The sequence below is a fragment of the Adiantum capillus-veneris genome, chromosome 29 (assembly GCF_014529385.1).
Source record: "Adiantum capillus-veneris isolate H3 chromosome 29, ASM1452938v2, whole genome shotgun sequence".
Lineage (NCBI taxonomy): Eukaryota > Viridiplantae > Streptophyta > Polypodiopsida > Polypodiales > Pteridaceae > Adiantum > Adiantum capillus-veneris.
Genome location: NC_140959.1, coordinates 126,003,928 through 126,017,304, shown reverse-complemented (window position 1 = coordinate 126,017,304; position 13,377 = coordinate 126,003,928). Strand labels below are relative to the sequence as shown.

Here is a 13,377-nt window from a genome sequence, read left to right as displayed (position 1 = left end):
TCACTCCCTAAAGCAATGCCAATGCAAACCACAATCAACAAAAGAAGGGGCAAAAACAACTGGATAATCAACCTACTTCCCGAACCGTACATTTTTGCATTGGCACTCACATTGAAAAGCCTGATTTCTTGGCAAAAACAACTGGATAATCAACCTAATTCCCGAACCGTACATTTTTGCATTGGCACTCACATTGAAAAGCCTGATTTCTTGATTGCACCACTACAATCCACAGACATCATTCTCTTAACACAGCCAGGACTTGCACTCGTACAAGTTTTCCCAAATATCTGCATAATTTACTCTTGGGACTAAACAATCCAAGTACACACGTGCATCCTACTTGCAGAGACAATGCAAGATGGTCATATTCACAAGTTAAGACTACAGTTTTACAGTGGTCGATGCAAAAAAAGAACCACTTGCTCAAAAATCAGCAGATGACCAAATCCACCGAAATTGCAACCTGATCAGTCGCAGGTCTAAGGAGACCAGTGCTCAAAAGCCATCCTTTGAAATGATGCAAGTGGTCCCTAAAAAAAATACTGGGAAACAATCCCACTGAGAAATAACAAGGTGTATTTGAGACTACTCTTGCTCCAAGAGAAGAATAACTAAACTAACCTTCTCATGGGCAGGAGGTATTGAAAAATACATTACACAGGTACCCATCACCTCATTGCCGCCGCTCGCGTTGAAGAGACAACAAGATGCCGGCAGTTGACTGGGATGCATTTACTGCTGAATGAGGAACTGCCTTTATCACTCGGCCTTGCCACAGAGCATTGGCTTGCTTAGAGCTACTCTGCCCGCCAACAGTACTTAAAGATGGTACCAAGGGGAACAAATCCAATGCGTTTCCGGCCTGATCAGATGGACAATCTGTTAATTCTTCTGCACTTTCATCGCTGAAAAGCAATTGGTCACTTTGATGGCGCTTAGACAACCTCACCGCCACTTTGTGTGCCTCTTTTCTCCCTCCTGCTCCATGCTGCTTTGAGCTGCTAAATTCCCTGAATACACTATTAATGCTCATCTGGGCTGGTTGTTCGGCTTTTTGCTGATAAGATCCAGACTTTCTAGGAGCTTGTGTAGGTCGCATGTATGCAGATGAGCTAGGACTAGAAGTCTCACTCTGATTAATAGAATTCTCAAGCTTATTTTTATTCAGCCGTCCAGCATGACTAGCTTCACCAAGAATCAGTCCTGTCCCTGCAGGCCTTTGGTGATTGATGGATGCACCCGAACCAATGGAGGCATTCTTTTCAGGGACACCTGCATGAAACCCCTGGTGGTGAGAAGGGATGTTGTACTGCACAAACTGCCATGCTCCTGGAACATCATGAGCCACTTGACCAAGAGCAGGAGCAGCTTGGGAGCTGGAACCAGCGGCCACAGGAGGGCCATGATTTGAACTCATTTCCTCCCAAGCCTCGCTCCTTTGGCTAGCGTATGGCATGCAGAATGGCATCATTGGAGATACTTGCCCTGGTCCATAAAGCCCACCAAAAGGTGCTCCTGGAGAAAAAGCGCCTGGAAAAGGCTGGTAGGTAGAGGGCCTGCCTTGTGCGGGCAGCATACCCATCCATTGCCCCATACCCATACTTGGATAACCCCAAGCACTGACTCCACCAGGGGTGAACGCTGGCATGTAAGGAATTGTTGATCCCATTCCATCATTTCCAACTGCTCCGTACCGTTGAGGATTCTGTTTGATCTCTGGATGAATCCCTGTTTTAATACCTTGGACCTTAGACCCCTGTTCTTTTAAAGAGCTTGTCACCTGTGCTTTTTCATCACAGTCATTTTCTCTCCCTTCAATATTGCATTGAGAGGGAGATCCAGCACAGTCATCCACTGCGCCAAACAGCATTTCTTCATCAATAAGCGTGCCTGGGGTTTCGGCCAATAATTGCTGGACCTGAAGAAAGCACAGGAGCAATATCAAATGGAGTCCACACTTCAAGGAGAAGGAAAGCAATGTGCGATTGAGTACAACATCATAACCAAAAACAGCCCAAGCTTTTAGCCACATCCTTGTTTCTCCTCGCAACCAGGTATATTGAATAAAAACTAGAAAGCTAATAATGGCAGAAAGTAATCACTCGCTTAGATTAAGATAAAACTACCAAAAAAAAACTACTGTAATGAAAGCGCTAAATGAAAAAATACAGTTAAGAGATGACCTTGATGAGTTTGTGTAGCTGGAAAACTTGATCGGAAAAAATACGTTGTTGCCTGAAGCACATAAACAGCTATGTTAAAGAACAGAAATATTGTGACCTTGTACTATATGAGGACTAGTTCAATGCCAAGCCCCTATTTCTTGCATTTCAAAAGCACAGCATTCTTCTAATGCAGTAACACTTGCACCTACAAATTGAAATGCACGTGCTTGAAAGGAAACTATGCCTGCCTCCCCCTCCTTTCAATTGCACCACTCCAATTATTGCTTCCCTTGGGTTGCCGGGGACTCTCTTGAACATAATAGTGTGCCAAGTGTGACCTATATCCTTTGAAAAGATCCACTTTTTGAGTAAAAGAAACGTAGATGGATGGTTGGTTCTAGAAAATTCATAGCAAATGTTACTAGAAGAAAGAATTGGTGAAGATACCCAAAGGACTCACCGAAGTAATGCCTTGCGAGCTTTCCAAAAGTGCTGCTGTCCAACAGCACGAATAACATCTTTGGGTCTGATAGCTTGACCAACAAGGACTGACAATGGTGAATCACCAGTATCCCTTCCAGTGCCCTGTTGAGAAAGCTCTGAGACTTCATTGCTACCCATCTGATTATATTGAGAATCCCCCGTGTTTTCACCCTTATCTTTTGGGGGGACATCAGCTGATGCCCTCGCATCTCGTTTTTCGCTATCCGAAGGAAAAGAATCCTTGCGTATATGAAGAGATCCTAATAACTCCAGACTCCTGGATGTCTGTGCACTAGCAGTCAAACAATTTCCAGAAGGCGAAGAGCTTTGACCTTCTCTGCCTCCATTATTCTTTAGATCAGGATTAGAAGCAACTTCTGTTAGGTCATGTGACGAGTCTTCAGGCAACACCTTATCACGATCAACATCTGGTTGCTGGCAGGATTGCTCTGATGCAAAACTCGAACATCCATGGCTACTTTCATCAGAACGTGCTTCCAGAGTTTCTCTCTTTGTCAATAATGCATCAGCAACTTCCTTTCGTTTGTTCAGCTCTGCCTTGTCCTCGCAACAACCTTGACCCTCAACCACAGGGCAAGCTACAACCTCTCTTTCAATTCTCATGGCTTCCAGCAAGTCATTCTTGGAAACCGTGGTGACTGGCATCTCAGCTGATTCAGCTGAAGCTGAAACAAACTTAGCACAAATATTCTTAAAGGCTGATGTGGTATAAAGTGTCCCCTGTGTCTTTACATGAGCTCTTGGTGGAGATTGTTGCATCAAGACATCATCAGAAACAACCTTTGCTTTTTCCTCCAGCAAAGAGCTCAGATTAATACTCCCATCTTCTTTTGTTGTTGCTCTTGAAAGACGGTATTTTTCAGATATTTGTGAACCAGAAGCCCTTCGTGACTCGCTGACACTGCTTGTTACACAGCTACTTGAACCATGCGATGGCTGAGGACGTGCAGTAGTGTATTGAACAGAAGAAGGCGTACGATAGGCAAAATATGGATGGCGATAATCAAACTGTAGCCACAGCAAAGATAAAAGTATTAGCACAAGTAACATCAAACATGTTTCTGTACTCCCGCACCTAAAACTACAGCCTTTCACAGGCCATCTGCAGACAAAACATTAATCAAATAACCCCTAATAAACCCAAAAAATAAAAACACTACCTGTTGTGGTTGATTTGAGAGCACTGTTGACGGGCTACTTGGTTGTGGTTGGACAAACCGGTGTGAGGGAACAGTAAATTGTTCAAAAAGGGCCATCTTGTTTCTAGGAGGTGGCCTTGGCCCTGCTTTCTCAGTGTCACTAACATGCAACCTTGGAAACAATGGTCCTGTCTCTCTAGGTGTTGCTGCACCATTCAACTGACTGTTTCTTCCCCCTTCAGGTTTTGAACTCTTCATGGCTTCCAAGCTGAATATACCAAGCAAAAATTCTCTCTCTCTCTCTCTCTCTCTCTCTCTCTCTCTCTCTCTCTCTCTCTTTGATAAAGCTTGATGCAACTATGGACAAAGACAACTATCAAAGTCATTTGCATACATACAAGGCATTGATTCAAAAGAAGAGAAGAAGATGGGAAGTAAAGCAACAAGAATTTCAAGTCCAAGAAAAGGCACATGCATGTGGAAGATTTTGGAGAAACTTGAGAGGCAAGCGGGTTGAGAATTTTGGTAACTTGAGTCTAGTGGATATGTACACACATTGTAGGCAATTATATGAGCAAGCAAATACTGAAAAAATGCCATTTTATGGTTCACTCCCATGTATGCCGTCTTTTTTTACTATTGAGGATGTATGCGGTGGGCTTGAAAAGTTGGCCACTCGCAAAGCGGGAGATCTTCAAGGTATCAAGCCGGAGATGATCAAATGGACGGGAGATTTTACCCATGAGTGGATGTGTGATATGTTCAACCTTGCACTTCAACATGGTATGCCTTATGATTGGAGTACTAATTGGGTTTAGCCTTTGCATAAAGGAGGGGATGTAAAGAATGTAAGCAACTACCGGACTATAATGATTGGGTCTCTTATGGCAAAGTTGTTTGGGTGCATAATGGAGATGAAATTGAGTTATTGGGCTGAAGAGAATGACAAGCGTGCAAAGGGACAAGCGGGTTTTCGTCGATGCCATAGCACCATTGATCATCTTGTCACTCTTCGTGTTCTCATGGAGGAAAGTCGGTTGAAAGGCAAGCGATTGTATTGTTGTTTTGTGGACTTTAAGAAAGCCTTTGATATGATTCCACGTAACAATTTGTGGAGAAGGATGGAAGAACTCCAAGTGCCAAGTGAGTTTATGCTTGCGGTTTCTCGAATATAAGGGACCTTCAGCCTAGCATTTTCAGTCAAGTAGAGGAAGCACTAGAAAGAGAACCAGAGCTCAGCCAGCGTTTTGCAGAAAGGAACCAGCGTTTTCAGCTTGCAATTCCCCTAGCGTTTTGGGGCAGATCACCCAACAATTGCAGATTCCAGCCCTAGCGCTACCTCTTCCACAACAGATCAGCCAACGTTTTCCATCTTCAGCCCTTTCCGTCACGGAGAAGTGTTGGATCGGTAAGTGCTCACTTATCCACATGCGGTCCGGTACTTCTGCAGCCCATTGAGCCCTCACCTCGGTCATTCCCTCGCCGTCATCGAGTGCTCCATTGTTGTCCGTCATCGGCATCGTCAAAATCTGTGTTTTCAGCCCTTCATTCCTCACATCAGGAGTGCAAATCAGCCCCTTGGTGGCCATCCGCAATCCCACATCGAGAAGGATCCAAGGTGCATCAAATCAGCCCCGAAGGTGCCTCTTCCTGAGGAATTACCGCAGCAACGGTGTGGGGGCCCTTGAGAGCGTTGGTTGGGACCCCATCACGTGTCGCTCTTCTCTTCTCTCTCTTTCTCTCTCTCTCTACACATCTCTATTGCACTCTCTCAGCCCCTCTCTTCAGGGGAAGAGTAAAAGGAACCATCATCTAAGCTAAAAGGAATTATTAACGCAAGGGATGTCACGTGACACATCCAACCCTATGTGTCCGTGGACAAGCTACAGCACGACAAGGGTTCAATCAGTCCAGTCAGTCTAGATTTAGAAGTGATCTGACACTTTTGTGAGTCTGTTCGCAGACCGTGCATGCCCAGACACTTAGTGTAGATGCATATCCTCTGGTTGCACACAGCATGATCATAAGCATTCCCATCAGAATCCTTTAGGGAAATTTTCCAGTGCATTTAGCCTATTTTCCCTATTTTTGACATTTTTCACTTATTATTTTTAAGTGACTTGTTGGAAAGTAGGTAGGGCAATTTTGCTCAGTGTGTATATAAGCAAACCAGAGCTAGCACTTTCTGGCAGAAGAGGCAGCAGGAGCACCTTGCTCAACAGGCAACTTCTCCGCAAGACGAACCCCCGCGACAACTCAGGCATTTTCTCTCAACAGAAGTCCTAGCGTTTTTGCACCAGATCAGCCAGCGTTTTTGCACTTGCAGATTCCTGGCAACAGTAGACAGTAGGATCAGCCCTAGCATTTGCAGCTTCCCACAACAACACAACAGATTTCCTAGCGTTAGCAGATTTCCTCCAACAAGCATCCCTAGCATTTTTGGTCATCATCGCCATAGCTTCCAGTCATTGGCGTTTTCAGCAGGATCCATTGCCATAGAACATCAGCCATCGGCGTTTTTCATCAAGGTGATCATCGCCCACAAACCCCCAGCATTGGCGTTTTTCCATATCTCCATCATCGCCCAGCTTCTCCTAGAGTTTTCAGCATAGCATTGCAGCAGAAAATCAGCGTTTCAACAGCCCCCAAAACAGCGTTTTCAACAGCAGAAATCAGCCCCAAAACCAGCGTTTTGATTTGCAGCAGATTTCAGCCTTGATCGTTTTTGGACAGCAGATGATTAGCTTCAGTTCTCAACCCTAGCGTCGGTCTCGTCATCCCCGTCGTCAACATTGACCTAGCCTAGACTTGCATCAGAAACATGCATTCACTTTGTACCAGTTTGTGCAATCAATCGTAGACCACTCTCGCCAGCAAGAGTGGGGCCTTCAGAGGAGGGTTTTACATCATCCTTGGTGTCGTATTTCTCTTCTCTCTCTATCTCTCAGTCTCATACACTTGCACACACAGTGTCCATTCACTTTGTTTATGATCATTGCACTCCCCTTCCATAAGAACAAAAAGGAACCTTGAGCATATTATGGAGCACTCATCTTGAGAAAGAACAACATTCATTCCGCTGCACCTTACACTGGTATCAGAGCTTTGGCAATGTTCTGTATCACTCAAGGAAAGAACCACAAGAATCACAAGAATTTGTTTGCTTGTTGCGGTCGCACGAACCCAAGTTCGCTTGGGCATGTCGATTCCTAATCGTGTTTTTGAAGAGTGACAAGAATCCCAAGAAAGAAGGGCTTGTCCAGCCTCCCCTTTTGCCTCTTTTTACTCGTTGAGAGCGGACCGTACACTTAGTGGCCGGCCAATCGACGTGAGCGCAAGGCCGCCAAGGGGTGCGCCCGCTGAAAAGAGCAGAACTCGGGTGAAAAGAAGATTCATCTCAAACACAGATTGCAAGCGAAAGAAATCCCTCAAGACCCTCAAGAACCCCAAGAACCAAGACCCTCAAGAACCCAAGTTCCTCGTGAACTTAAGAACCCAAGACCACGAGAACCCACAAGAACCTACGACTTCAGTGGATGGTCATCACTCGAAGTGGAATGGATACGATACTTCGCTTAGAGGTGATGAGCATGAGAGAGGCGAAGAAGAATTTTCCCCACCAGGAGGTTTTTCCGACCCTCCCCCTTCCCCATCTACGTCAAGGATTACACTAACTCCTATGGAGGAGTTGGAGCAAATGTTTATGGAAAGAAAGTTAGAACGCGAAGCAAGAAATGCAGAAAGAATGGCAGAAATGGATCGCAGACACGCAGAAAGAAAAGCAGAAAGAGAAGCAGAAAGAAAGGCAGCCAAAGCAAGACAAGAACAGAGCGACCGACACATGAAAGAGTTCTTGCGACTCTTTTCTCAAGTGCAGGCACAGATGCAAGAGATTCAGGAGACGGAGACTCTCTCAGTCTCTTCTTCTCCCAAGCATGACACACAGGATAAGCATGATGATTTGAATGTTAATGATGAGCATGATGATTTGCATGATCAAGATGTGATTTCTCACGAGCATGATGATTTGCATAATCAAGATGTGCTTTCTCACAAGCATGATGAGTTGCATGAAGATAATGTGATTGTTCACAAGGATGATGTGTTAGTTGATGCTTTTTCTAGCGAAGCTAACCTCGTTGCAGATTTGATCAATCGCGAAGGATCGATCTTGGCTCCCGAGCCTAGGTCTAAAGAACCCCTTCAAGAAGGATCGATCTTGGCTCTCGAGCCTAGGTCCAAAGAATCCTCACAAGAAGTATTATGTGTTTGCATGATTCATACGCACGCATCATTCGAGTGTTTCATTCGTGATCGGTTCCTATATTTTAGTCAGCGTCTTCATGTGATCCCTTTTTCTAGGCATGAAATATTGTACGTTGAGCATGTTTCACTCATGAATGGGCACGAATGTATGCGGATTGTTCATGAAAAGCTAAAAAGAATGCATTCAAGGAAGTCACATTTCATGTCTCTTTCTTGGCACGACATAGTTGCAGAAAGAGCACATGAAAGTATGAGCACAAAGCATAGGCATTTCCGTTGTGAATTGCCACAGTTGATTGCTCTAGATCAAAAGAGAAAGATTTGATCTCATTGCTTGCGTGTGTGTGGTGAACGGTTTGGCACTCTGTCTCTTTGTTCATCTACATTGCATCCACAATCTTTGAGGAAGACAAGATTTTTTCCACTCACTTTACATGGAATAGGTATGTTTATGGTTTTGTGTTGGAAATGGTTTCAGGAATTTTCAGCCATGGAGATTCTTCAAGAAGAACGAAGCATGACTCTCGACAAAGTTCAAGCATTGCATGAGCCACACAAGGATTTGTGTCGCTTTCGACGCGGCCCAAAGAAGCAAGCGTTACAGACCTTTATGAAGTTCAAGTACCGTACGACCCACGCATCAGAGTGGGCCGGCGAAGAGTCCCTTCTAGGATTCCGGATGCTATTGGCGATCTCCCTCAACGCCATACAGTTCCACACCAGTACCTCACTTTGAAAAGGAGAGGATGTCAGGTGACACCCTATGTGTCCGTGGACAAGCTGCAGCACGACAAGGGTTCAGTCAGTCCAGTCAGTCTAGATTTAGAAGTGATCTGACACTTTTGTGAGTTTGTTCGTAGACCGTGCATGCCCAGACACTTAGTGTAGATGCATATCCTCTGGTTACACGCAGCATGATCATAAGCATTCTCATTAGAATCCGTCAGAATCCTTCAGGGGAATTTTCCAGTGCATTTAGCCTATTTTTCCTATTTTTGACATTTTTTACTTATTACTTTTAAGTGACTTTTGTTGGAAAGTAAGTAGGGCAATTTTGCTAAGTTTGTATATAAGCAAACCAGAGCTAGCACTTTCTGGTTGAAGAGACAGCAGGAGCACCTTGATCAACAGGCAACTTCTCCGCAAGACCAACCCCCGCGACAACTCTGGCGTTTTCTCTCAACAAAGGCCTAGCATTTTTTCACCAGATCAGCCAACGTTTTTGCACTTGCAAATTCCCGGCGACAATAGACAATAAATAGATCAGCCCTAGCATTAGCAGATTCCCACAACAACACGGTAGATTTCCTAGCGTTAGCAGATTTCCTCCAACAAGCATCCCTAGCGTTTCTCGTCATCATCGCCATAACTTCCAATCATTGGCGTTTTCAGCAGGATCCATCGCCATAGAACATTAGCCATTGGCGTTTTTCATCAAGGTGATCATCGCCCACAAACCCCTAGCATTGGCGTTTTTCCAGATCTCCATCATCGCCCAGCTTCTCCTAGCGTTTTCAGCATAGCATTGCAGCAGAAAATCAGTGTTTCAACAGCCCCCAAAACAGCGTTTTCAACAGAAGAAATCAGCCCCAAAACCAGCGTTTTGATTTGCAACAGATTTCAACCTCGAGCGTTTTTGGACAGCAGATGATTAGCTTCAGTTTTCAGCCCTAGCGTCGGTCTCGTCATCCCCGTCATCGACATCAACCTAGCCTAAACTTGCATCAATCACATGCATTCACTTTGTACCAGTTTGTGCAATCAATCGTAGACCACTCTTGCCAACGAGAGCGGGGCCTCCGGAGGAGGGTTTTATATCATCCTTGGTGTCGTATTTCTCTTCTCTCTCTATCTCTCCGTCTCATACACTTGCACGCACAGTGTCCATTCACTTTGTTTATGATCATTGCACTCTCTCATTAAAAACAGAAGGCTCTCCCTTCCATAAGAACAAAAAGGAACCTTGAGCATCTTATGGAGCACTCATCTTGAGAAGAACGACATTCATTCCGATGCACCTTACAAGGAAACCTTAGGAAAGAAGTTGAAGGATGTGTCGAAGTGTAAAACTAGATATTCACCATTTCAATTCCGTTGCACCTGACGTGTAAAAGGCTTTGAAAGGTTGAAAGCAAGCTCCATATGCTTGGTATGACTAGATGCATTCTTATGTGATTGCAAGTTTCTCAAATAGTCCAACTAAGAGCCCTTTGACATGTCAAAGCAAATGGTGTACTTCTAAGCATTGTTCTCTATGTTGATGACATGAGGAACATATTCCTCATTTTAAGACTAAGAAGAACATATTACTCATTTTAAGGCTGACCTAAACACTTCTTTTAAAATGGCAGATTTGAGCCTTTTACATCACTATGATAGTTTTCGGCATATTGCTATTCCTATAAAGCCAGCTTTGAAGCTTAGTCTTTATGATGCTGGAGATTACTTTGATGTCACATTTTAAGAGCAAGCTATTGGTTGCCTTATTAATGTATATATTACCAAGCCAAATATTACGTGTAGTTTTGCACGTGAACAAATTTATAAGATAACCACAATCTAAAGAATTGAAAGGCAATTAAGTGAATCTTCAACTACTTCACACTGACTCTTAAAATCTTTTATCCCAAGAAGGAAATTCTCACCAGATTTACATGAATTTTCATACCAGAATTAGGCTAGTTTATATGGCACATAAGTGTCCACTATTGGTTTTTGTTTCATACTCGACCACTCATGCATATATTGGATGAGCAAGAAGCAACATAAAGAGGCCACCTCTAGTTGTTAGGCTGAGTACAAGGCACCTTTCATAGCTACAATCAAAAGTGTTGGCTCAGATGCCGTATATCTAACTTGGGTATTGGGCAGCAGTCTTACACCACTATATTCACTAATAATGTGACCAGTGTTCCACGCTCACACAAAGCACATTGAGGTGCATTATCATTATGTTAGGGAGAGACTCTCTGCAAAAGAGATCAGCTTGGCTTAAATGCCTACGCACGACAACCTGCTCATCTTTTCACAAAGGCTTTGACCGCAAGGCTATGGGTTTACTCCCCTTTGAGGACTAATCACATAGGGTTTGGCAACATCATCAGCCAAACATTGCATTTGCAAAAACCCAATGGTGTCAAAAGGATCACTTGATATTTGGGACCATTACCTACATCACCTCAGGCTCTAGTAAAAACAGAAAACCATGAGCAATATACAGTCCTCAAAAGCTTTTTACAAAGCTCTTTCTTAGCAACCGATCCACCAAGAGTCAAGGACACGGCTCAGGCATTATTGAACATTTGTGCCTCAATGTTGAAACTTCAAAACCCTACGCACCATGTAAATCATCTGTGTGAACAGGATCTATGGATAGAGGCGCACAGGTGTAATCCAGAACAGCAAATACAGTGTACAACTAGAGTTGGATTTCGAAACAGCAGCAGACGTCACCTAGGAGGTTCAAGGACAAACTTACCGGGACCTTCAGCGGAGCCTCTGCTGTGAATCGAGCGCGCCTAATTTCGTGTGCGCGACAAGCCTGAATCTCTACTCTTTGCTCAAGCCCAAATTACATCTGCGAGAATAGCCTGAATCTCTGCAAAAAGTGCCTTCCTGAGAAAATGCGGTCTAATGCTTCCTTTTCTGAGTTCGACCGAATCCCTAAGAGAACTCTCTCTGTAGCAAACCTCCTAGCAGAAAATCTTCAGAGAATGAAGGAGCGCGTCGGCCCAGTGTGAGTCCTCCGAGCATACGCATGTAATTTGCATATGGGTGGGTGGGTGGATGTGTGTGTGTGTGTTTGGGGGGGGGGGGGGCAGTGTGTGTGTGTGTGAGAGAGAGAGAGAGAGAGAGAGAGAGAGAAAGCGTGTGAGCGCGCGCGCAGACGCACCGCATTTGCCCTTTCCACCCGTATAATATCCTTGGAATGTTTATCCACCATCCAATTGGGCAGTGCCTAGTAACGCCTTTTGAGGCCCACCACTTGCTTCCAATCGCATCCTTGCTTGTGATCTCTCCCCTTTGCTGTTGTTAAACGCGAGCTTCCCTGAGGCCTGTGTCACACATGGATTGCCTTGCCCATTCCCAAAACCTCCACCTCTAGATCAATCTTCATCCAAGGAGAGCACTGTCTAATGTGCATCTTTGGTTGATTGTGGAAATGTATAGAAATCTTCCTTGGGCTCCAAGTTCTTATCCAAGATATAAGGGGATGAGTTTTAGCTGGACAAGATGAAGCATTTTAAGACTAATGAGTGGAGCTCCCGTTGCCTCTGGCAATATAAGGAGAGAAGCTACATAGTGGCTAAGACAACAATTTCAATTGTATTGGTTTGCCCATGTCAATATCCTAAATAACGCCACATGTCTTGAAGATGCACACATAGATGATCACACGAAGAGAGTTCCTCACTTGGAACTCATATCGACAAAAGCTCAACCAAGCTCTCAACAGCCTTTAACTCTTAATTCAATCATGCATTTATTTGCCCATTCGTGCATTTTGTGACATGCCTTCAAAGAAAGGCCCTCAATTCACATCCTATGCAAACGACCCAAGACATCTTCGCCATGTTGAAGGTGGGGGCATAGCTTGTTATAAAAGCATTTCAAGACATCACAATTTGGAGTGCACAGATGAATGATGCAAGTGTAGCTCTTTTTTTTTGTGAAAAGACCTATTTGAAATGGTATATGCCCCACACATTATTGAAGTGAAATTGTCCCTTACCCAATAGAAATGAGTGACTTCATGCATGGAGCACATTAAAGAAACATGATTGCATTGATGGCAATACACTCCTTTTGCATGCACTTAATGTTTGGTTAGCTCTTGCTAATTATATCCTTCTATGTCGCATTCCAAGAGACTTCTTTTGGATAAAAAAACTTGTTCTACATTATCTAAAATAGCACAGTGCTTTGTTGATGGTGGTGAGCGTAACCCACTATTAATGCAATCTACGAAATAAGTTCAAAAGCTCGTCAATAACTTCATGAGCTTCCAAAGTTGTACCGCAATGAATGGGTCCATCAAAGCCCAACAACTTCATGTGCTTCCAAAGTTATACCACAATTGATGGGTCTACTAAAACCCAATCACTTTACATGATGCCATGTGTCTTTAAATTGCAAACAATGGTGATTGCATCTAAAATGTTTACATCCATTAAGTTCTAAAAAGTATTCTATTCTATTTTATTGTGTTCTATTTACATATTATTTCTATATGTTTTATTCACATATTATCTATATTCTACCAAAGTACAAAAAGTAGGCTTGCATGGCCGAGAGAGAGA

At 43.8% G+C, this 13,377-nt stretch overlaps 1 protein-coding gene across 1 annotated transcript; it reads right to left on the bottom strand.

Moving 5' to 3' along the window:
- Nucleotides 1-337: 337 nt before the first annotated feature.
- Nucleotides 338-11,890, bottom strand: LOC147419895 (uncharacterized). Its single transcript, XM_086505235.1, has 5 exons — nt 11,556-11,890; nt 3,833-4,079; nt 2,629-3,680; nt 2,187-2,238; nt 338-1,921 (listed from the first exon to the last, which is right to left on the bottom strand). Exons 2-5 carry the CDS (start codon nt 4,067-4,069, stop codon nt 677-679), a joined length of 2,586 nt encoding a protein of 861 aa, XP_086361361.1. The 5' UTR covers nt 4,070-4,079; nt 11,556-11,890; the 3' UTR covers nt 338-676.
- Nucleotides 11,891-13,377: the final 1,487 nt, after the last annotated feature.

Coding starts and splice junctions, on each gene's coding strand:
- LOC147419895 (XM_086505235.1), bottom strand. CDS start 4,069: ATGAAGAGTTCAAAACCTGAAGGGGGAAGAAACAGTCAGTTGAATGGT. Junction 3,681..3,832: donor TCTCAAATCAACCACAACAG/GTAGTGTTTTTA, acceptor CTGTGGCTACAG/TTTGATTATCGCCATCCATA. Junction 1,922..2,186: donor AGCTACACAAACTCATCAAG/GTCATCTCTTAA, acceptor TGCTTTCTTCAG/GTCCAGCAATTATTGGCCGA.